General features: G+C 47.7%; 1 protein-coding gene across 1 annotated transcript in view; it reads right to left on the bottom strand.

The window, feature by feature from the left end:
- Positions 1-25,178, bottom strand: part of NRDC (nardilysin convertase) — a 780,134-nt gene that overhangs the window by 49,388 nt on the left and 705,568 nt on the right. Inside the window, exons 27-28 of the mRNA XM_069232676.1 lie at positions 13,215-13,298; positions 12,718-12,808 (exon numbers count right to left, since the gene is read on the bottom strand). Coding sequence (XP_069088777.1) covers positions 12,718-12,808; positions 13,215-13,298 — 175 coding nt within the window. The remainder of the gene's footprint in view (positions 1-12,717; positions 12,809-13,214; positions 13,299-25,178) is intronic.

Genomic DNA, 25,178 nt, shown 5'->3' with positions numbered 1-25,178 from the left:
AAAAAGGCATGTAAGCCTTAACATATTGCACTAGGACTTCACAGAGGAACCACTGATCAGGAGTCAGGAACCATACAAACATGGGATGAAGAAAGACATGTAACATGAGCAATCAGTGTTAAAGGCAAACAGCAGTATCTAAGATACAGCTACTCGCTCCTTTAAAAGAGTGAAAACCCATGTACGAACAGTTCAGCAAGTCTGTGGAAGTGACCACAGCATTGTGATCATAAAGATAATAAAGCGTGGATAAGAAGACTACCCGTGATTGATGATGGTAGCAGCTGTGGGAGGCTAGCTCAGTTTATGGTGTACATTTATAGGTTGGCACATTATACTAAATCCACCCTTAGTAATAGTGAATAGGTGTCCAGATAACAAAAGCTCTCTAAGGGTAGTGGAGGCGAGCAGCTGAAGCTTATCCAGGGGGTATGTAAAGCACTTGCAATACCACAGTAGTCAGACAGTAACTCACTCACAAGAAAGAACTGCACAAGTGTTGCAATAATAAAGGATTCTTTATTACAGCACTACTGTTAGACTAGCATTGGTGTATCTCCCTTTGGAGATATCAACACACAATATATACAGAAAATAACTAAAAGAAATAGCATAAAATGTACAGGGCCCTATTGGGGTGGCGGGCAAGGACAAACCATATACTAAGAAAGTAGAATGCGAAATAGTGAACCAAACTAAGGTAAGTGTGATAGTTAGCTTGGGGCTGGAGTAGATGAAAACAGCAGAGATAAGTATGGTAAGTTGCCGGATTGCAGGAGAGTCAGTGACCAGCCAGGTCAACAACAAGCACTGGCAAATGCAAGCAGGAGATAAAAAAGTAATTACAACGTTTTGGGGACCAGCAAGGTCAGGGGAGTCAGGGCTGGCCCTCAGCATGCAGGAAGGCCAGCAGAAGTAATTGCAGCCCCCACAAGTGACCCATAGGTGATGGACACAGGGAGTCACAAGGAGGCCTTACCAGCACCACAAAACAGAAGTCCCACGTGTCAGAAGTTTCAGGACAAGGGCTGATCTTCAAGTTGCAGAGGCATGGAGGCTGGGGCTTCTTGGAGTCTGAAGATCTCCTGGAGGAAGAGTCAAACCTTGGCAAGTGCAACAGTCACAGTGCACAGGAGTTTCAGTCCAGTGGCAGGAGCAGGGCCCACAGTCTCCCAAGATGGACAGAAGACAAGCAGGACCCAGAGAAAGCCACTGACTCACCACCTGTGAAGCAGAGCCTTTCGCTGTTGGTGGAACAGCAGACCCCACACCTGCCAGTTGACGTTGTCTTGAGATGCCTGGGTATGCAGGGGAGCGACTCATTCACTCCAAGGGAGATTTCTTCGTGCTTCCAGGTGCAAAAAGAGTCATTGTGACCCTGGAGGATGCACAGCCTTGGATGTTGCAGAATTTTTGCAGGATCCGGAGAAACAATGTTGCAATGGGAGCCTTCCCACCAGAAGCAGACATGTTTCAGTTCCGTAGCAGACCAGCAGCTGTTCCAGAGGCCTGGAGCAGAAGATGTCTTCCAGAAAGTTCCTCGGATAGTCTTGCTCAACGAATCTGAGGACCCACCCACAGGGGAGCCCTTAAGGAACCCTAAAAGGGGGTTGGTCACACTTTGAAGTGACGCACCTATCAGAGGGGGTCAGGGACGTCATCTTCCTGGCCTAACAAGTCAGATGCTCTCAGAGGCCTCTGCCCATCTTGTTTCCAAGATGGCAGAACCAAGTGGCCACCTGGCAGTGCTCTGGGCACCTCCCTAGGGAAGAAGCTGGACAGGGGGTGGTCACTCCTCTGTCCTTCATACAGTTTTGCACCAGAGCAGGATCTACAAAATGGCTTCACAGAACCTAGGCATGTTTGGTATCAAACATATTGGAATTATGCAACTACACCAATTCCAGTGCTAGTTGCATGATACCATGTACTTTGGGGGGGTTCCCTAGGTGAACCCTCAAAGTCTGGCTGTACAGCCTTGCAGGGTCTGCATGCCAGCCCATGATGCTGCAGACCCCAGACACTGTTCTGCTCTCCTGCTGCTGAGCCTAACTCGGACAGGGGAAGGCAGAACAAAGGATTTCCTTAAGACAGAGGTGTGACCACCTCGTCTTTAGAAATGGGTGTCTCTGGACTAGGGTGGGGGTGCCTCTGAGCGCCACCAGACTGCTTTAAAGGGCACATTTGGTGCCCTCCTTCCATAAACCGGTTTGCACCAGTGCAGGAAACCTGGGTTCCTACTCTGGTGTGAAACCACACAAAGGACAGGGAAGTGACCACCCCCTTGTCCAGCTCCTCCCCTATGGAGGTGCACAGAGCTCTGCCAATTGGCCACTTGATTCTGTCGACTTGGAAATAAGATGAGCAGAGGCCCCTGGGAGCATGTGACTGGTTAGTCCAGCTGGGTGACGTCCCTGACCCCCTCTGATAGGTGGGTCACTGCAGTAAGTCTCCAACCCCCTTATTGGGTTATGCAATAGCTCCCCTGAGGGTGGGGCCTTAGATTCGTCTGCAGGACTTCAGAAACTGTCTACATGTCTCCTCTGCAAGACAGTTCTGCAACTTGGACACCAGAACCGCTGCTGTTCTTCACTGGAACCAAGAGCAAGACTGTTACCAGTAGGAGGGCTCTTAGTGCAACTTTTCTTTCAAGTTCTGCTAAAACCTCTGCACCCTCCTGGCCGTGCATCCTCCAGAGTCGTTGGGACTCTGCCTTCACTTAGGAAAGCAAGAAAGAATCTCCATTGGAATAAAGGAGTCTCTCCCCTGCATCTGAAGGCACCTCAACAACGATGACCAGCTTGTGGATCCTGCTGTTCCATGGACTCTTTAAGGCTCTACAACACAGGTGGTGACTCCCCAGCTGTCTGACCTATCTTCCTTGCAACTGGAAAGCCTGTGGTTCCTCGCTGGAGCTGCATGGCTGGAACACCTATGCACCGCATCTGCTTGTCATTGCCACGACTTGTTGGCTCTTCAGTCTGAAGACTTCCTAACTCCAAAAAGTCCCGGTGTCCAGCACCCTCCAGCTCCAAGAACAACATCCTCTTTGCATTTCCTGCGACGTGGCCATCCCTGCGACTACCTGTGCCTGCTGGGGGCTCCATCAATTCATGCTCGCTCTCCTGCGTGCTGAGGGCTGGCCCGACCTACCTGGACCTTGCTTGTCCCCACAAATCTTGCAAATATTACAATGCTTCCCTGCATTTGCCAAGGCTTGTTGGTGGTCCTGCTTACCAACGACCCCTCTGAAATTCGATGACCGGCATCGGACAGCTTGTGGACTACTCTTGGGATCTTCCTGCATTGCCTGGACTCCACAGCTTCACTTCTTCGTCCACCGTCTTACAGGAAAGCATCTCCAAGAAGGGTGGGCATTGCCCTCCTGCCCCGCCTGGGTACCTCTTTCCTTAGGTCCTCTTCTTCACGAATCCATGCCGGTAAGCTTCAGCTGCTCTCCACAGCTTCAACTATGAGAGCTCTGGTTAGCTAGAGACACCTACACTATCACTAAGGGTTGCCTGGACTCACTACAGGATGCCTCACCTATAGGTGTGTATCATATACTGAGCCAGCCTCCTACACGCTCCTTTTCCTGCTTCGCGTCATCCGACGGACGGGGTGATGTTGAAGAAGGCTTGCTCTTCTTTGACTTCATCTTGGGCTTAACCGAACGTTCAGAAGATTTCAAATAGGACAACGAAGAGTGTGGACTCCGTGAGCGATCCCAGGACCTTCCTCTTGACCGAGAGCGATGCAAAGCCAAGCCTCAGGCCACAAGTAGTTTTAGGGTCTGCTTTCTCAAAGCCTTCGGATTTATGGCCCGGCACTCTGGAGCACGACCATGACCCGAAGTTGTGCTCTAACACCAGAGACATACGAGGTGCGGATCCATCACAGACATCATTCGATGACTGGAGTCGCAGGGCTTGAATCTGGCCTTCCGTGACGACATATCAACGCACCAGAATGTCAAAAAAGCTTAGAGAAAAGTCATAAGTCCAATCAAAAAAGTGATTGTAGGGGTAGCTCTTCGTCGGATCTGCACATAGGCTGGCACGGAAAATAAAGAACTGACATCAGTGCGTCAGTGTGGCGCCTACATAGGACCTGCCACGTAATATCTGGTGAACTCTATGCCGACGGATGTGGAGTCAACTGATGCCGCGAAATGGCTTCCAGGGGTACTGCTTGATGAAGAATCTCGGAATCCAGACTGATACCTGAGGGAATTCAACAGTTAAGGAATCTGCAACTAGAAGTCTCTATCAGATACACTGCATGTACCATATGTAAGTCACCCCTACAGCAGGTCTTAAGGCAGGGTCAATTATATTGAGCAAATAGGCCCCTGTGATGTCTAGTTCCATTGCCAGATATTGCAAGTGATCAGGCAGCCATTTTGAGATCATATACTGGACACTGGTCATTACGAGTTACCCAGCTACATGATGACTGCACTGAAACTAATGTTCGTTCTCAAACACCTTATCTTAATAAATCCATACTGATGCCAGTATTAGATTTATTAAGCTACACACCAAGAGGGCACCTTGGAGGTGCCCCCTGAAAACCTACTAGTCTATTAAGTATGCTGACTAACTGGTATCAACCAGCCTGCCACAACAGATGCGTTTCAGACCCCATGCAGGTGAGATCCCACATTCTCAGAGGTCAGAACCAATGCCTGCTCCAAAGAAAGGTGATACAAACTCCTCCAGTAGGATGGCAGGCAACAGCATTACAAGCTGCCTGCCTTTATATGCAACCCTAGCTTCCCCCAGTCCTGGCCAACACGACCCTCTGCCCTGAGGCTCATTTGGCAACAGAGCAGACAGGAAATTAGTTATTCAGAAGGCTTATTTCACTTCTAGGCTAGTCAGCTTCCACACCCCCACCCGAAGCCTCCGCTCAGCCAACCTCGCCCTCGCCACAGTCCCCCGCATCCAAAAAACCACCGGCGGCGGCAGATCCTTCTCCTACCTCGCCGCCAAGACCTGGAACACTCTCCCCACCATCCTACGACAGACCCAGGACCTGCTGGCCTTCAGAAGACTCCTCAAGACCTGGCTCTTCGACCAGTAGCACCCCCACCCTCCCCAGCGCCTTGAGACCCTCGCGGGTATGTAGCATGCTTTACAAATGCAGTGATTGATTGATTGATAGCTCTTTTGGCCAAAATGGCTTGGACTTCCTCGCGGAAAAGCGCCATATGATCCTCCAATATCTGACTGTATGAAGGTGGCATGGCTGGAGGAGATGTCTTGAAGGAGAGGGTGTAGCCCCTTCGGTCAATTTGGAGTACCCACCTGTCCAAGATTATGTCTTGCTATTGGGGCAGGTGATGGTGTATCCTGCCACCTACTGGCTCCTGATATACCTGCGGACTAGGAAGGCTTGGAGGCTGAGGACGTGGTAGGGTGGACTGGGTGACCCGCTGGCTCCCTGATCCCCGGGGAACGTGGAATCCCGTGTCCGCGGCCACACAGGGGCTGTACAGCATGCGCAAGTATGTGGCCAAGTGGAAAAGGACGCAGTTGGGCGCCCCTTCCTCAGCTAAGAAAGGGGTGAAAGGCAGACTGCTGGGATCTAGGTGTGGGCGCGAGGCCATGGGACTGGGCCATGGCTCGGGAATCCTTAAAGCGTTGAGCGCCGAGTCCGCCTTGTCTCCGAAAAGACGTGTACCATCAAAGGGCATATCCATCAAGGATTGCTTGACATCCCCGAAAAACCAGACGTTCTCAGCCAGGCGTGGCGTCTCAATGCCACCGTCGATGCAACCGATCTACTCAGAGAGTCGGTCGTATCCAGTCCACAACAAATCATGAACTTAGCTGCATCCCTCCCATTTGTTACAGCTTGGGACAGGACAGCCTGTGCCTCCTCCGGAACTGCAGGCAGCACTTGCGCGACCGTATCCCAGAGAGTATGGGCATAGAGGCCCTAAAGGAATGCAGTGTTCACGGACCGCAGTGCTAGACTGTTTGAAGAAAACAACTTCTTCCCCAAATTATCCAGTCTTTTTGATTCCCTATCCGTGGTGCGGCAGGGAATGCGCAAGATGAAAAAGAAGCCTGGATGACAAGGCTCTCAGGCGTGGGGTGTTGGGTCAGGAATTTTGGGTCTGACAGCGCAGGCCGATGGCGGTGGGCAAACGTCCTATTCACAGGAGCCCAAAAGGACCCCAATCAGTGCTTTATTGAAGGGTAAAAGGGGCTTGGAAGAGGAAGATCCCAGATGAAGCACATCAGTTAGGATGTTAGGCCGAACCTCCACAGAAGGAAGCTCGAGGTCCAAGACCTCAGCCGCCTTTCTCACCACCATAGAGTAAAAAGCATCCTCCTCCGTAGCCACGTTAGGAGGAGAGAGCATACCAGTGTCAGGGGAGGAGTCCACTGGCATGACCCAAATCCTGCACCCAGTGCATTTGGGGGTCAAGCTGGTATTCTAAAGGGTCCAGCGACCCCTCCATACTCTCCCCGTATCCATACCCACAAGAATAAGGGCCTGGATCAACCCTGGGCCCAGGAGAGCCCATAGAGAACGGAATCAGCATCGACAGATGTCGTTCCGGCTCCGGGTCATCTGGTGTGAGTATGGGATCAACGTCGATTGTGGGTCCAACCGTCATCTGGAGCGTCGACGTCTGATCCGACGCCAGGGAAGGTCGTCGTGGCACGACCAGCGTCAATACAGATCCGCTATTGGATCCAGGGGGGCCCTCCGGAGCCAAGGCCGAAGCCGACGGCTTCGAAACCGAAGGGACCCCCAACCAACTCACCAGTGCCCGAAGGCTCAGAAGGTGGGTCGGACTGCCCAAAAATGAGGCGCATGGCCTCGTAAAACTCTGAGTTGGGTGGGGTGGCTCCGGCTCCCGGGAAGTCAGGGAATCACGGAGCCGACCCAGAAGGCTCAGTTGACGGAGGCCAAGAGCGTCAACGCTCTTCCCGCGTCGTATCATCCGAACGACGGGGTGAAGTCGAAGAACGCTAGTCTTTCTTCTATGACTTCTTTTTGTGACCCGAATGTCCAGATGACTTGGAGGACGAAGAGTGGTGGTGACTCCGCAGCCGGTCTCGAGATCTTCCTCCCAAACGGGATCGTGAGCGCAGCGGAGTCGAGTGTCGGGCCGCCATGAGCTTTAGGGACCGCTCCCTCAAAGCCTTCGGGTTCATGGCCTGAAACTCGTAGCACGACTTCGGGTCGTGATCACGCTCCAAACACCATAAGCACACGAGGTGCGGATCCGTCCCCGAGAGTTCGGTGATAGGAGTCGCAGGGCTTGAATCCTGTCTTGCGGGACATCCCTCAACGCATCCACAAACTTGTCAAAAATACAAAAAAAATGTTGACGTAGTCAAAAAATGACTGAGGTAGCTCTTATCTGAATCTGCACGTAGGCTGGCGTGGAAAGAAAAGAACTGACATCAGCAGGATGGCACCTGTATACAACCGCAACATCATCACGGCGAGCAGGGCGCCAATGACGCCTGCGGAGTCGACCGATGCCACCTGACAGCGCGCACAGGTACTGCTCGAAGAAAAATTCTCTGGATCCAGTCTGACACCTGGGGAAATTCAAAGGTAAGGAATCTACAACTAGAAGTCTCTATCAGATCACCTGAACCAACCTCCTTTAGATGGACGGTAGGAAGGCTTTCAGTGGCAGATGGATGTGGAGCTGGAACTCCCCCAGAGACTAATCTCCTCTGACTCCACCTGCCCCAGATGGCTGCCCCAATCCACAAGTGATGCATCTGCCACTACTGGAATATCTGGATAAGGAAGGGAGAGAGGGGCTGCTGATGGCCCAATCGTGGTTTGCGAGCCACCACTGCAGATCTTCTGCAGTGTCCTCAGATATCTGGACCAAGTCAGAGAGATTCCACTGACATTGTGCACACTGGGACTTCAGATCCCACTGCAGAGCTTATATATGCCAGCAGGCATGTTGTACCAGCAGGGGGCCATGAGACACAGCAGCCTCAGAGTCGGTCTTGATAAAATCCAGGATAGAGGCTGAAACATCTGTATTGTAGCCTGAATATCCTCCGGAAGATAGGCTCAAAACTGCACTGTGTCCAGAATGAAAGGGTGTGTCTGAGAGGGAGTCAGGTGACACTTCTGCACGTTAATGGAAAACTCCAGTGAATGCAGGAGGTCTGCCGTAGTCAGGAGATGTGAGATGACGGCCTGTGTCGAGCCCGCCATCAGCAGCCAATCGTCGTGGTAGGTAAAGGCTGGAATCCTTGTCACCCACAGATGTGCTACAACCACCGCCATCATCTTGGTGTACACTTGTGGGGCGCTGGTGAGACCAAAAGAGAGCAGAGCAAACAAAGTGCATGTGGCCCATCAGGAACTGGCGTTAACACCTGGGAGTACGTTAGACAAGGATATGAAAATAGGCATCTTACAAGTCCAATGTCTCCACGATCCAGGGCAGACAGGACCTGAGCCAATGTGAGCATTTTGAACTTCTATTTCCGTAGGAAGGAATTGATACGGTGCAGGTCTACTATGGGACTGAGGCCTCCATCCTACTTTGATGCCAGAAAGTAGCAGGAATAGCAACCACAAAGTCTCTCTCTGGCACGGGCATCCTCTTGATGGCCTCATGGCCAAGAAGGTCTGAACTTCCTGGAGGAGTAAAGCGAGATGGTCTTCTGTGAGGCACTCTTGGGATGGTGGCTGTAAAGAAATGCCTTCCTTGACATAGTTACCCCCTGACTTTTTGCCTTTTGTTGATGCCAGTTATGACTGAAAGTGTGCTGGGACCCTGCTAACCAGGCCCCTGCACCAGTGTTCTTTCCCTAAACTGCACCTTTGTTCCCACAATTGGCACAGCCCTCGCACACAGATAAGTCCCTTGTAAATGGTACCCCTGGTACCAAGATCCCTGTTGACAGGGAAGGTCTCCAAGGGCTGTAGCATAACTTATGCCACCCTCGGGACCCCTCACTCAGCACATGCACACTGCCTCACAGCTTGTGTGTGTTGGTGGGGAGAAAATGACTAAGTCGACATGGCACTCCCCTCAGAGTGCCATGCCAACCTCACACTGCCTGTGGCATAGGTAAGTCACCCCTCTAGCAGGCCTTACAGCCCTAAGGCAGGGTGCACTATACCATAGTTGAGGGCATAAGTGCATGAGCACTATGCCCCTACAGTGTCTAAGCCAAACCTTAGACATTCTAAGTGCAGGGTAGCCATAAGAGTATATGATCTGGGAGCATGTCAAACACGAACACCACAGTTCCATAATGGCTACACTGAAAACTGAGAAGTTTGGTATCAAACTTCTCAGCACAATAACTGCACACTGATGCCAGTGTGCAATTTATTGTAAAATACAACCAGAGGGCATCTTGGAGATGCCCCTGGAAAACATACCCGACTTCCAGTGTAGACTGACTAGTTTTTGCCGGCCTGCCACACACCAGACATGTTGCTGGCCACATGGGGAGAGTCCCTTGTCACTCTGTGGCCAGGAACAAAGCCTGTACTGGGTGGAGGTGCTTCTCACCTCCCCCTGCAGGAACTGTAACACCTGGTGGTGAGCCTCAAAGGCTCACCCCCTTTGTTACAGCGCCACAGGGCATCCCAGCTAGTGGAGATGCCCGCCCCTCCAGCCACTGCCCCCACTTTTGGCGGCAAGGCTGGAGGAGATAATTAGAAAAACAAGGAGGAGTCACCCACCAGTCAGGACAGCCCCTAAGGTGTCCTGAGCTGAGGTGACTCTTAGTTTTAGAAATCCTCCATCTTGTGGATGGAGGAGTCCCCCAAACGGATTAGGGATGTGCCCCCCTCCCCTCAGGGAGGAGTCACAAAGAGGGTGTAGCCACCCTCAAGGACAGTAGCCATTGGCTACTGCCCTCCCAGACCTAAACACACCCCTAAACTCAGTATTTAGGGGCCATCTGAACCTAGGAAACTAGATTCCTGCAATCTTAACCAGAAGAAGGACTGCTGACCTGAAGCCCTGCAGTGAAGACGGAGACGACAACTGCTTTGGCCCCAGCCCTACCGGCCTGTCTCCCAACTTTGAAGAAAAATGCAACAGCGACGCATCCAAAAGGGATCAGCGACCTCTGAAGCCTCAGAGGACTGCCCTGCAACCAAGGACCAAGAAACTCCAGTGAACAGCGGCCCTGTTCAACAAACTGCAACTTTCTTGCAACAAAGAAACAAATCTAAGGACTTCACGTTTCCTGCCGGAAGCATGAGACTTTCCACTCTGCACCCGACGCCCCCGGCTCGACCTGCGGAAAACCAACACTACAGGGAGGACTCCCCGGCCACTGGGAGCCCGTGAGCAGCCAGAGACAACCACCCTGAGCCCCCACAGCGACGCCTGCAGAGGAAATCCAGAGGCTCCCCCTGACCGCAACTGCCTGTAACAAGGGACCCGACGCCTGGAACCAACACTGCACCCGCAGCCCCCAGGCCCTGAAGGAACCGAACTCTAGTGCAGGAGCGACCCCCAGGTGACCCTCTGCCTAGCCCAGGTGGTGGCTACCCCGAGGAGCCCCCCCTGTGCCTGCCTGCATTGTTGAAGAGACCCTCGGGTCTCCCCATTGCTTTCAATACAAAACCCGATGCCTGTTTGCACTCTGCACCCGGCCGCCCCTGTGCCGCTGAGGGTGTACTTTCTGTGCCTGCTTGTGTCCCACCCCCCCCGGTGCCCTACAAAACCCCCCTGGTCTGCCCCCCGAGGACCCGGGTACTTACCTGCTGGCAGACTGGAACCGGGACACCCCTGTTCTCCATTGAAGCCCATGTGTTTTGGGCACCTCTTTGACCTCTGCACCTGACCGGCCCTGAGCTCCTGGTGTGGTAGCTTTGGGGTTGCCTTGAACCCCCAACGGTGGGCTACCTTGGACCCAACTTTGAATCCTGTAAGTGTTTTACTTACCTGTGAACTTAACATTTACTTACCTCCCCCAGGAACTGTGATTTTTGCAGTGTCCTCTTTTAAAATAGCTTTTTGCCATTTTTGTTACAACTGTACATGATATTGTGATTATTCAAAGTTCCTAGAACACCTGAGTGAAATACCTTTCATTTGAAGTATTACTTGTAAATCTTGAACCTGTGGTTCTTAAAATAAACTAAGAAAATATATTTTTCTATATAAAACGTATTGGCCTGGAGTAAGTCTTTGAGTGTGTGTTCCTCATTTATTGCCTGTGTGTGTACAACAAATGCTTAACACTACCCTCTGATAAGCCTACTGCTCGACCACACTACCACAAAATAGAGCATTAGAATTATCTCTTTTTGACACTACCTTACCTCTAATGGGAACCCTTGGACTCTGTGCACACTATTTCTTACTTTGAAATAGTATATACAGAGCCAACTTTCTACAATCATGGACCCCTGGACATCCCCAGAGAACTCAGTGGATCGTAACCAGGCTTGTTGATGCAGCACCACTGTAGAAGCTAAGGTTATGCCTAGGAAGTCCTTGGTATCCAGTCTATACGCAAAAGCGAACTTCACCTCATCTTGACCATCCACTAAGGCTCGGGCTGCCCAACTTCATCACCTGCATCGTAATGGTTATCTGGATCCATACCAAATAAATAATGCAAATATGGGGTCTATCCTGGGGAACTGGGAGGTTAAAATAATCAAGTGGTGTGGGCAAACACAGTGGCTTTATGGGCACTGAGCACGCTCTTGGTCGCAGTCAGGCGAGTGCGGACTTGGAGAGCACAATGAGCTCCCTGCCCTCTGGCATCAAAGGTGATTGTGCCAGTCATAATACAGATGGAGGTCTTCATGGCTCCTTAAAACCTGCAGGCATACCAGATTGACTTGGAAAGGATCCAGAGAGTCGGTGCGTGGCTTTGCAGAACTCTTGGATTTACCTCTGCGCCGCAAACAGCCTCAGAAACTTGGGTTGTGCCGGGATAAGTTATGGGATGGGCTCCACAGTTGACTGACTTTGGAAACGAGATCTAGAAATATGACGATGTCCGCTTGCCTTTTCAGGTGTTTGAGTGGTAAGAAGGGACAGAGTCCAGCTTGGATTTTCTTTTAGTTTTTTTTATTTTCCCTACAGGAGGATTTGGAGTTCAAGGACGATTGACTTTAGGGCCGACGTCTGTACTCCGAAAAGGACAGAGACCGATCCTTGGACTTGGGGTCTTCTGATGGTAAGTGACATGGAGTTTCACCTTGCCGTCCCTAACAACCTTCTGATTCATAAACGTGCACTCATTGCAGCTCTTTCAGTCGTTGCTTGACCCCAGGCAACACAGAAACATGATTAGGATCTATTACAGACATATGCGTGCAACAGTCCCTACAAGGTTTAAACCCAGCAGTCTTGCGAGGTGACACTTCCCCTGGGCACTGGTATTAGTCACATTTTCTGAGGTAAAAGAGGTCTCTAAAGAGATGAGAGGAAGCTCAAGATTGGAGTCTGGTGGAGCGGAATGAAAGACTCTAATTTCAGCATGCAAGATTAATGCCTGTATTGACCTTGTATGCCTTTTCTAGAGCGGAACATTGTTATTGTGGAGTGGCATGGCATCATCTACAGGCGCACAGAGGTAATGCTCTAAAGTTTCCAGATCCATTTTGACATCTAAGCAATTTTCAAAAGGTGCAGAATCTGTGGTTAAAGTCTCTGTCAGAATAGAAGTTTACAGTGTATTTAGTCTTGTTTAAGACTTAAGGTCTATAAATAATATGCAACATTTTTACCTGTGTGTTGAATGAGTCTTCAGGTAGGCTCTCCATCTTTTCGCCGAAGAAAGCAAAGAATTCTTCAATTTTTCTGTCAACCTCATCAGTGCTAAATGGATGTGAAACAAGCAAACAAGGATTTATACTTCTTAAAGCATTTAGTTAATGAATAATAACTGCCACCTTCCCCCAACGAAACAGACTACAACCTTCCCTAAAAAAAAAAGAACCAACTAACCAGGACAGGGAATTAGATTACCTAATAGTGAAGGTGTGGTGTCAAGGGCATGCACTGTGATGGTTTGGTGGTAGTTCTCAGGCACTATGGAATGTAAGGTGGGGCATTGTAAGTGGTGTTATTATGATTTTGACAATACAAATAACAATTATTCCCAATTTAGAAGCGGCTGTTCAAAAAACATCTCTGAATGTCAAGCACCACAGATTGGGGTAGGGAGAGGCATTGCAGTAGCACTAAAACAAAATAAATCACACAATAATTTAGGTCATCTTACTTGAATTTAGTGGCTTGCGTTTCAACAGTGACTGAAAATCCGAGTATTCCAGATGTGTTTCTGCAGGTGGGATATACATGGTAACTAAGGAGACATAGAAAGACATGAAAAAGGAGATCAAATAATTTCTTTAATTTTCAGGTAACATGTTCCATTAAATTGGAATATGTTCTCAAATTAACCAGAGGTTTGATTAGTCAGGATGCTTTTTGTAAAATGTTCCACTAACTACTATTTTGGATTTCAGAGTTCTGTTCTTAACAAAGAAAGATACAACACACTGGAAAGGTACGTGAGCAGATACCGTGTGCATGTAGTACGGGGTAAAGGTGTTGTATGATGAACTGGGGTGAAATTTGGTGGAAGGACAATAGGAAGAGCACTGTCGCCATTTCCTTCACCAGGAATGTCTTAGTACTTTTCATTATACTTGCCCCTAACGTCTAAGTCACTGTGGGACCATCATCTTTCTCCTATTTCCTCCTCCTCGAATGACCACTTCTGTCCCAGTTGGGCCTGTTCCCTGGCCCCTCATCCCACCAATCCTAACTTCTGTTCAGTTTTTGGAAAAGCACTGTAAGAAAATGGGGTGTATTATATGGTGTTGCTGTGACCGCGTAATACACTACCAACTCTCATAGGTCAGGCTTTGTTTGTAAAACCTTAGTTCAACCCTAGGTAGCTGTGGCTTCAAGCAGGAGGCTTCAATAAAACAACATATGTAAAGCATTTAAAAGCATCAAAACGATTGAAGAAGGAAGAAATCTGACTCGAGAAATCCAACACCAATGTACAAAAATTGCTTATATTTTTATGAATTTAATATACACTGTAGGACGTTGGCTCTGTATATACTATTTCAAAGTAAGAAATAGTGTGCACAGAGTCAAAGGGTTCCCCTTAGAGGTAAGATAGTGGCAAAAAGAGATAATTCTAATGCTCTATTTTGTGGTAGTGTGGTCGAGCAGTAGGTTTATCAGAGGGTAGTGTTAAGCATTTGTTGTACACACACAGGCAATAAATGAGGAACACACACTCAAAGACAATTCCAGGCCAATAGGTTTTTATATTGAAAAATATATTTTCTTAGTTTATTTTAAGAACCACAGGTTCAAGATTTATAGTTAATACTTTAAATGTAAGGTACTTCACTTAGATACTTTAGGAACTTTGAAGGAAAACAATATCATGTACAGTATTTGTAAAAATGCCAATAATCTATTTTCAAAGTGGACATTTAGTGCAAAAAAAAAAAATCATCAGTTCCTGGGGAAGGTAAGTAAAGGTAAGATTAGGAGGTGAGTAAAACACTTACAAGTCTCAGTTCTGGGGCATAGGCAGCCCACCGTTGGGGGTTCAAGGCAACCCCAAAGTTACCAGACCAGCAGCTCAGGGCCGGTCAGGTGCAGAGGTCAGAGGTGCCCAAAACACATAGGCACCTATGGAGAACAGGGGGGCTCCGGCTCCAGTCTGCCAGCAGGTAAGTACCTGCATCCTCGGGGGCAGACCAGGGTTTTTTTGTAGAGCACTGGGGATGGGGGGGGGGGGGCGGGGAGACACCAGTAGGCACACAAAACACACCCTCAGCGGCACAGGGGCGGCCGGGTGCAGTGTGCAAAACAGGCGTCGGGTGGGTTTCAGGTAGGAATCAATGGAGGGACCAGGGGGTCACTCTAGTGGTGCAGGCAGGGACGGGGGCTTCTCGGGACAGCCACCACCTGGGCTAGGAAGAGGGTCCTTGGTGCTGCGGGTGCAGTGTTGGTTCCAGGCGTCGGGTCCCTTGTTACAGGCAGTCGCGGTCAGGGGGAGCCTCTGGATTCTCTCTGCAGGCGTCGCTGTGGAGGCTCAGGGAGGTTGTCTCTGGTTACTCACGGGCTCACAGTCGCCGGGGAGTCATCCCTGAGGTGTTTGTTCTCTGGATCTCGAGCCGGGGGCGTCGGGTGCAGAGTGTGAAGTCTCACGCTTCTGGCAGGAAATGTGCAGTCTTTGAAAGTTGCTTCTTTGTTGCAAAGAAGTAACTAGTTTTGAACAGGGCCGCTGTTCACAGGAGTTTCTTGGTCCTGTAGTCCAGGGCAGTCCTCTGAGGCTGGTCCCTGTCGGATGCGTCGCTGGGGCAGGTTTTTGAAGTTGCAGACAGGCTGGTAGGGCTGGGGACAAATCAGTTGTCGTCTTCCTCCTTCTCTGCAGGCTTGTAGGTCAGAAGTCCTTCTTTCTTCAGGTTGCAGGAATCTGATTTCCTGGGATCTGGGGAGCCCCTAAATACTGAATTTAGGGGGGTGTTTAGGTCTGGGAGGGTAGTAGCCAATGGCTACTGTCCTTGAGGGTGGCTACACCCTCTTTGTGCCTCCTCCCTGTGGGGAGGGGGGCACATCCCTAATCCTATCAGGGGAATCCTCCAAACTCAAGAAGGAGGATTTCTCAAGGCAGGGGTCACCTCAGCTCAGGGCACCTTAGGGGCTGTCCTGACTGGTGGGCGGCGACTCCTTGTTTTTCTCATTATCTCCTCCAGCCTTGCCGCCAAAAGAGGGGGCAGTGGCCGGAGGGGCGGGCATCTCCACTAACTGGGATGCCCTGGGGCACTGTAACAAAAGGGGTGAGCCTTTGAGGCGCACCGCCAGGTGTTACAGTTCCTGCAGGGGGAGGTGAGAAGCACCTCCTCCCAGTACAGGCTTTGTTCCTGGCCACAGAGTGACAAAGGCACTCTCCCCATGTGGCCAGCAATATGTCTGGTGTGTGGCAGGCTGGCAGGAACTGGTCAGCCTACACTAGAAGTCGGGTATGTATTCTACAGTAAATTGCACACTGGCATCAGTGTGCATTTATTGTGCTGAGACGTTTGATACCAAACTTTCCAGTTTTCAGTGTAGCCATTATGGAGCAGTGGAGTTTGTGTTTGACAAACTCCCAGACCATATACTCTTATGGCTACCCTGCACTTACAATGTCTAAGGTTTTGCTTAGACACTGTAGGGGCATAGTGCTCATGCACCCTGCCTTAGGGCTGTAAGGCCTGCTAGAGGGGGACTTACCTGTGCCACAGGCAGTGTGAGGTTGGCATGGCACTCTGATGGGAGTGCCATGTCGACTCAGTCATTTTGTCCCCCCCAGCACACACAAGCTGTGAAACAGTGTGCATGTGCTGAGTGAGGGGTCCCTAGGGTGGCATAAGACATGTTCCCTCCCTAAGAGACCTTCCCTGGCATCATGGCCCTTGGTACCAGGGGTACCAGTTACAAGAGACTTACTTGAGTGCCAGGGTTGTGCCAATTGTGGAGACAAAGGTACAGTTTAGGGAAAGAACACTGGTGCTGGGGCCTGGTTAGCAGGATCCCAGCACACTTTCAAATCATAACTTAGCATCAGCAAAGGCAAAAAGTTAGGGGGTAACCATGCCAAGGAGGCATTTCCTTACACTTACGTCATCTCTTTCACTAAGGTGAGATCTTTCCTTTATTATGTAGAGACAATTCTATATGCAATAGTATATAGTTGCTATGCAATATGGTTTGAGATACTGTTTTTTATATATATATATATGGAAAATGTCACTTACTCAGTGTACATCTGTTCGTGGCATTAGTCGCTGCAGATTCACATGCTGTGCACATCCCGCCATCTGGTGTTGGGCTCGGAGTGTTACAAGTTGTTTTTCTTCGAAGAAGTCTTTTCGAGTCACGAGACCGAGGGACTCCTCCCATTTCGACTCCATTGCGCATGGGCGTCGACTCCATCTTAGATTGTTTTCCCCGCAGAGGGTGAGGTAGGAGTTGTGTATGCTAGTAATAGTGCCCATGCAATGGAGTGAATGCGTATGTACATAATGAAGTTTCAAGTAATATATTTACAAATGTACAAATGTTTAAGATCTACTTCTAAACGGCTACAGGCTCCCGGGGAGGCGGGTGGGCGCATGTGAATCTGCAGCGACTAATGCCACGAACAGATGTACACTGGGTAAGTGACATTTTCCGTTCGATGGCATGTGTAGCTGCAGATACACATGCTGTGCATAGACTAATAAGCAGTTATCTCCCCAAAAAGCGGTGGTTCAGCCTGTAGGAGTTGAAGTAGTTTGAAATAATGTTCTTAGTACAGCTTGACCTACTGTTGCCTGTTGTGCAGTTAACACATCTACACAGTAGTGCTTGGTAAATGTATGAGGCGTAGACCATGTTGCTGCCTTACATATTTCGTTCATTGGAATATTTCCCAGAAAGGCCATGGTAGCAACTTTCTTTCTGGTTGAGTGTGCCTTTGGTGTAATAGGCAGTTCTCTTTTAGCTTTAAGATAGCAGGTTTGAATGCACTTAACTATCCATCTAGCAATGCCTTGTTTTGAAATAGGATTTCCTGTATGAGGTTTTTGAAAGGCGATAAATAGTTGTTTTGTCTTTCGAATTAGTTTTGTTCTGTCAATGTAGTACATTAGTGCTCTTTTGATGTCTAATGTATGTAGTGCTCTTTCAGCTACAGAATCTGGCTGTGGGAAGAACACTGGTAATTCTACCGTTTGATTCAAGTGGAACGGTGAGATTACTTTTGGTAAAAATTTAGGATTGGTCCGTAGAACAACTTTATTTTTGTGTATTTGAATAAATGGTTCTTGAATGGTAAATGCTTGAATCTCACTCACTCTTCTTAGAGATGTGATGGCAATTAAAAATGCAACTTTCCACGTTAAGTATTGCATTTCACAAGAGTGCATGGGCTCAAAAGGTGGACCCATGAGTCGTGTTAAGACAATGTTGAGGTTCCATGAAGGAACTGGTGGTGTTCTTGGTGGTATAATTCTCTTTAGGCCTTCCATAAACGCTTTTATGACTGGTATCCTAAATAATGAAGTTGAGTGCGTAATTTGCAGGTAAGCTGAAATTGCCGTAAAATGTATTTTAATGGAAGAGAAAGCTAGTTTAGATTTCTGCAAATGTAGTAAGTATCCTACTATCTCTTTTGCAGATGCGTGTAAAGGTTGAATTTGATTATTATGGCAGTAATAAACAAATCTTTTCCACTTATTTGCATAACAGTGTCTAGTGGTAGGTTTTCTAGCCTGTTTTATGACCTCCATACATTCCTGTGTGAGGTCTAAGTGCCCGAATTCTAGGATTTCAGGAGCCAAATTGCTAGATTCAGCGATGCTGGATTTGGATGTCTGATCTGTTGTTTGTGTTGTGTTAACAGATCTGGTCTGTTTGGCAGTTTGATATGAGGAACTACTGAAAGGTCTAGTAGTGTTGTGTACCAAGGTTGCCTTGCCCATGTTGGTGCTATTAGTATGAGTTTGAGTTTGTTTTGACTCAACTTGTTTACTAGATATGGAAGGAGTGGGAGAGGGGGAAAAGCGTATGCAAATATCCCTGACCAGTTCATCCATAGTGCATTGCCCTGAGACTGATGTTGTGGGTACCTGGATGCGAAGTTTTGGCATTTTGAGTTTTCTTTTGTTGCAAATAGATCTATTTGTGGTGTTCCCCACATTTTGAAGTAAGTGTTCAGTATTTGGGGGTGAATTTCCCATTCGTGGATCTGTTGGTGATCCCGAGAGAGATTGTCTGCAAACTGATTCTGAATCCCTGGAATAAATTGTGCTATTAGGCGAATGTGGTTGTGAATCGTCCAATGCCATATTTTTTGTGTTAGGAGACACAACTGTGTCGAGTGTGTTCCTCCCTGTTTGTTTAGGTAATACATTGTTGTCATGTTGTCTGTTTTGACAAGAGTGTATTTGTGGGTTAATATGGGTTGAAATGCTTTCAGAGCTAGAAACACCGCTAACAGTTCTAAGTGGTTTATATGAAACTGTTTTTGCTGAATGTTCCATTGTCCTTGGATGCTGTGCTGATTGAGGTGTGCTCCCCACCCTATCATGGATGCATCTGTTGTTATTACGCATTGTGGCACTGGGTCTTGAAAAGGCCGCCCTTGGTTTAAATTTATACTGTTCCACCATTGAAGCGAGATGTATGTTTGGCGGTCTATCAACACCAGATCTAGAAGTTGACCCTGTGCTTGTGACCACTGTGATGCTAGGCACTGTTGTAAGGGCCGCATGTGCAACCTTGCATTTGGGACAATGGCTATGCATGAGGACATCATGCCTAGGAGTTTCATTACTAATTTGACCTGTATCTTCTGGTTTGGATACATGGCTTGTATTACATTTTGGAATGTTTGAACTCTTTGTGGACTTGGAGTGGCAATCCCTTGTACTGTGTTAATTGTTGCTCCTAGGTATTGCTGTGTTTGACACAGCAGAAGGTGTGACTTTGAGTAATTGATTGAGAAACCTAGTTTGTGTAGGGTTTCTATGACGTAATTTGTGTGTCGTGAACACTGTTTTTGCGTGTTGGTTTTGATTAACCAATCGTCTAGGTACGGGAACACATGTATTTGCTGCCTTCTGATATGTGCAGCTACTACTGCTAGACATTTTGTAAAAACTCTTGGCGCAGTTGTTATTCCGAATGGCAACACTTTGAATTGGTAATGTATCCCTTGGAATACAAATCTTAGGTACTTTCTGTGTGAAGGATGTATTGGTATATGGAAATATGCATCCTTTAGATCCAGTGTTGTCATGTAGTCTTGTTGTTTGAGCAGTGGGATTACTTCTTGTAATGTAACCATGTGAAAGTGGTCTGATTAATGTATGTATTTAATATTCTGAGATCTAGTATAGGTCTTAGAGCTTTGTCTTTTTTGGGTATTAGAAAGTACAGTGAGTAAACTCCTGTGTTTAGTTCTTGTTTTGGTACTAATTCTATTGCCTCTTTTTGGAGCAATGCTTGAACTTCTAATCCTAGAAGATTTATATGTTGTTTCGACATACTGTGTGTTTTCGGTGGGACTGTTGGAGGGAATTCTCGAAATTCTATGCAATAACCATACTGGATAATTGCTAGTACCCAAGTATCTGTTGTTATCTCCTCCCAATGTTTGTAAAATTGGCTTAATTTTCCCCCCACAGGTGTTATGTGATGGGGATGGGTGACTTGTGAGTCACTGCTTATTTTGAGGACTTTTGGGGCTTTGGAATTGTCCTCTACCTCTTTGGAATTGTCCCCCTCTATATTGCCCCCGAAAACCTTCCCGCTGATATTGGCTTTGGTAAGTGGGCCTTGTTTGTGATGTTGTGGTTTCTGTAGGTTGTCCTCGAAACCCTCCCCTAAAAGGTGTTTTGCGAAAGGTGCCTCTGCTCTGCGGGGAGTAGAGTGCGCCCATGGCTTTTGCCGTATCAGTGTCCTTCTTGAGTTTCTCAATAGCAGTGTCGACTTCTGGCCCAAACAACTGCTGTTCATTAAATGGCATATTTAGCACGGCTTGTTGAATTTCTGGCTTGAAACCTGACGTGCGGAGCCATGCGTGCCTTCTTATTGTTATTGCAGTATTTACTGTCCTTGCAGCTGTATCTGCTGCATCCATTGAAGACCGTATCTGATTATTAGAGATACTTTGTCCTTCTTCCACCACTTGTTGTCCTCTTTTTTGGAACTCCTTGGGTAAGTGTTCTATCAAATGTTGCATCTCATCCCAGTGCGCTCTGTCATATCTTGCCAAAAGCGCTTGTGAATTGGCAATGCGCCATTGGTTTGCTGCTTGTGCTGCAACCCTTTTGCCCGCAGCATCAACTTTGCGACTCTCTTTGTCTGGAGGTGGTGCGTCTCCTGAGGTATGAGAGTTTGCTCTCTTACGAGCTGCCCGACAACTACTGAGTCTGGAGTTAAGTGCGTTGTAATATAAACAGGATCTGTTGGCGGTGGCTTGTATTTTTTCTCCACTCTTGGAGTTATGGCTCGGCCTTTAACAGGATCTTGAAAGATTTGTTTTGAATGTTTTAGCATTCCTGGGAGCATAGGTAGTCTTTGGTACTGGCTATGAGTGGAGGTTAGCGTGTTAAACAAGAAGTCATCCTCAATTGGTTCTGAATGCAAGGTGACGTTATGGAAAGCAGCTGCCCTTGCGATCACCTGTGTGTAAGATGTACTGTCCTCAGGAGGGGACGGCCTGGTAGGGTACGAGTCTGGGCTGTTGTCCGATACTGGAGCATCGTAAAGGTCCCATGCATCGGGATCATCTTGACTCATGGCAGTCTGAGTCGGGGAGTGCATCAGTGGAGGAGTTGCTACTGGTGATGTGTGCACTGATGGTGGTGGGGAAGGTGGTGGAGTTGTTTTCTTTGCCACCTTTGCCTGTGGCTCCTTGTCCTTTTCGTGAAAGGCAAGTTTTCTTTTTATCTTAATTGGAGGAAGAGTGGTTATCTTCCCTGTGTCTTGATGAATGTGGAGCCTCCTTTGAGTATAGTCTGGCTCTACAGCTTGAATTTCCTCTCCAAATCTATGTTTTTTCATTTGGGAGGCCAGTCCTTGTTCCTCTGTATAGGAACCTGTGTTCGGCTCCGAGGCTGGATGTTTCGGAACCGAAACTTTTTCGGAGCTCTTTTTAGGCTCCGAAGAAACCTTTGTAAATTTCGGCGTGGTGGTGTCTCGATGCCGAATTTGTTCGGTGCCACTGTGACGGTGCCGAAATTTCTCACAGCCGATGTCTCGGGTCCGAGATTGCTGTGTGGCGGTATCTCGACCGGAGTCGGATGACTTCGACACCAGCGTGCCCTTTTTCGGTGCCTTGGCTCGGTCACCGCTTGTTTAGGTTAAGCCATGGCCTGTTGGCGGTGGTGTCCCCTGGGCTTTTGTTGACTTCTCGTGAGTCTTATGTTTCGCCGTCTTACTCACGGTTTTCGGCGTTTCTTCGGCCTCAAGCTCTTCCGAGTCCGACTCTTGGATAGAGAAAGCTTCCTCTTCTTCCTCGAAACGCTCTTGTTCTGTCGGCGTCGACGCCATCTGCAGTCTTCTGGCTCTTCGGTCTCTTAACGTCTTTCTGGACCGAAACGCTCGACAGGCCTCACAAGTATCTTCCTTGTGCTCTGGGGACAAGCACAAGTTACAGACCAGATGCGGATCCGTATACGGATACTTGTTATGGCATTTTGGACAGAAGCGGAATGGGGTCCGTTCCATCAGCCTTGAATTCACACGTGGCCGGGCGACCAGGCCCTGACGGGGGATCGAAAAAACCCCGAAGGGCCACCGGAACTCTTCTAAATTCGGTGTCGATCTGTTGTAACTAACCCGATACCGAACGCAAACAATACCGACGTTTTTTCCGAGATTCTAACTAACTTTCCGACCCGAAACACGGAGCGAAAAGGAACACGTCCGAACCCGATGGCGGAAAAAAACCAATCTAAGATGGAGTCGACGCCCATGCGCAATGGAGTTGAAATGGGAGGAGTCCCTCCGTCTCGTGACTCGAAAAGACTTCTTCGAAGAAAAACAACTTGTAACACTCCGAGCCCAACACCAGATGGCGGGATGTGCACAGCATGTGTATCTGCAGCTACACATGCCATCGAACACACACACATATATATATATATATATATATATATATATATATATATATATATATATATATATGGAAAATGCCACTTACCCAGTGAACATCTGTTTGTGGCATGAGACGCTGCAGATTCACATGCTGTGCATTATCCTGCCATCTAGTGTTGGGCTCGGAGTGTTACAAGTTGTTTTTCTTCGAAGAAGTCTTTTAGAGTCACAAGACCGAGGGACTCCTCCCTTTCGGCTCCATTGCGCATGGGCGTCGACTCCATCTTAGATTGTTTTCCCCGCAGAGGGTGAGTTAGGAGGTGTGTATATAGTAAAGGTGCCCATGCAATGGAGTAAGTATGTATGTGCATAATGAGTATAAAACTAATAAGTATTTACAAAATGTACAAATTTACAGGTTCTATTCAACTAAAACGGCTTTAGGCTCCCGGGGAGGCGGGAAGGCGCATGTGAATCTGCAGCATCTCATGCCACGTACAGATGTACACTGGGTAAGTGACATTTTCCGTTCGATGGCATGTGTAGCTGCAGATACACATGCTGTGCATAGACTAGTAAGCAGTTATCTCCCCAAAAGCGGTGGCTTAGCCTGTAGGAGTTGAAGTTGTCTGAAATAATGTTCCTAGTACAGCCTATCCTACTGTGGCTTGTTGTGTTGTTAACACATCTACACAGTAATGTTTTGTGAATGTATGAGGCGTAGACCATGTGGCTGCCTTACAGATTTCGGTCATAGGTATATTTCCTAGAAAAGCTATTGTGGCGCCTTTCTTCCTAGTGGAGTGTGCCTTTGGCGTAATAGGTAGATCTCTTTTTGCTTTGATATAGCAGGTCTGAATACATTTCACTATCCATCTGGCAATGTCTTGTTTGGATATTGGATTTCCTGCATGAGGTTTTCGGAAGGCTACAAACAATTGTTTTGTTTTGCAAAACTGTTTTGTTCTATTAATGTAATACATTAGTGCTCTTTTAATGTCTAACGTATGTAAGGCTCTTTCGGCTAATGAGTCTGGTTGTGGAAAAAAGACTGGGAGTTCCACTGTTTGGTTTAGGTGGAACGGTGATATAACTTTTGGTAAGAATTTGGGATTTGTACGGAGAACCACTTTATGTTTATGTATTTGTATAAAGGGTTCTTGTATAGTAAATGTGTGTATTTCACTTACTCTTCTAAGAGATGTGATAGCTATTAGGAAGGCTACTTTCCAGGTTAAGTATTGCATCTCGCAAGAGTGCATAGGTTCAAATGGTGGACCCATGAGTCGTGTTAATACAATATTGAGATTCCACGAGGGGACTGGTTGTGTTCTTGGGGGTATGATTCTTTTTAAACCCTCCATAAATGCTTTGATGACTGGGATTCTAAAAAGTGATGTTGAATGTGTAATCTGCAGGTAGGCAGATATTGCTGTGAGATGTATTTTAATAGAAGAAAATGCTAGTTTTGATTTTTGTAAGTGTAATAAGTAGCTTACAATGTTTTTTGCAGAAGCATGTAGCGGTTGAATTTGATTATTATGGCAGGAATAAACAAATCTTTTCCATTTGTTTGCGTAACAATGTCTTGTAGTAGGTTTTCTAGCTTGTTTAATGACCTCCATACATTCTTGTGTAAGGTCTAAATGTCCAAATTCTAAGACTTCAGGAGCCAGATTGCTAGATTGAGCGATGCTGGATTCGGGTGTCTGATCTGTTGTATGTGTTGAGTTAACAGATCTGGTCCGTTTGGTAGTTTGATATGAGGTACTACTGACAGGTCTAGTAGTGTTGTGTACCATGGTTGGCGAGCCCAGGTTGGTGCTATTAGTATTAATTTGAGTCTGTTTTGACTCAATTTGTTTACCAGATACGGAAGGAGTGGGAGAGGGGGAAAAGCGTAAGCAAATATCCCTGACCAACTCATCCATAACGCATTGCCCTTGGACTGAGGGTGTGGATACCTGGACGCGAAGTTTTGGCATTTTGCATTTTCTTTTGTTGCGAATAGGTCTATTTCTGGTGTTCCCCAGCGTAGAAAGTAAGTTTGTAGTATCTGGGGATGAATTTCCCATTTGTGTGTTTGTTGGTGAGCTCGACTGAGATTGTCGGCCAACTGGTTTTGAATCCCTGGGATGTATTGTGCTATTACGCGAATGTGATTGTGAATCGCCCAATGCCAAATTTTCTGTGCTGAGAGACACAGTTGTGACAAGTGTGTCCCTCCTTGTTTGTTGAGGTAATACATTGTTGTCATGTTGTCTGTTTTGACAAGAATGTGTTTGTGGGCTATCAGTGGTTGAAATGCTTTCAATGCTAGAAACACTGCCAACAGTTCTAACTGATTTATGTGTAGTTGTTTTTGTCCAATGTCCCATTGTCCCTGTATACTGTGCGGGTTGAGGTGTGCTCCCCACCCCATCATGGAAGCATCTGTTGTTATCACGTATTAAGGCACTGGGTCTTGGAATGGCCGCCCTTGGTTTAAATTTATAGGGTTCCACCATTGGAGCGAGAAGTGTGTCTGGCGGTCTATCAACACTAGATCTTGGAGTTGACCCTGTGCTTGTGTCCATTGTTT

Source organism: Pleurodeles waltl, chromosome 4_2, assembly GCF_031143425.1.
Source record: "Pleurodeles waltl isolate 20211129_DDA chromosome 4_2, aPleWal1.hap1.20221129, whole genome shotgun sequence".
Taxonomy (NCBI): Eukaryota; Metazoa; Chordata; class Amphibia; order Caudata; family Salamandridae; genus Pleurodeles; species Pleurodeles waltl.
This window is presented reverse-complemented; position numbering and strand designations above follow the sequence as displayed.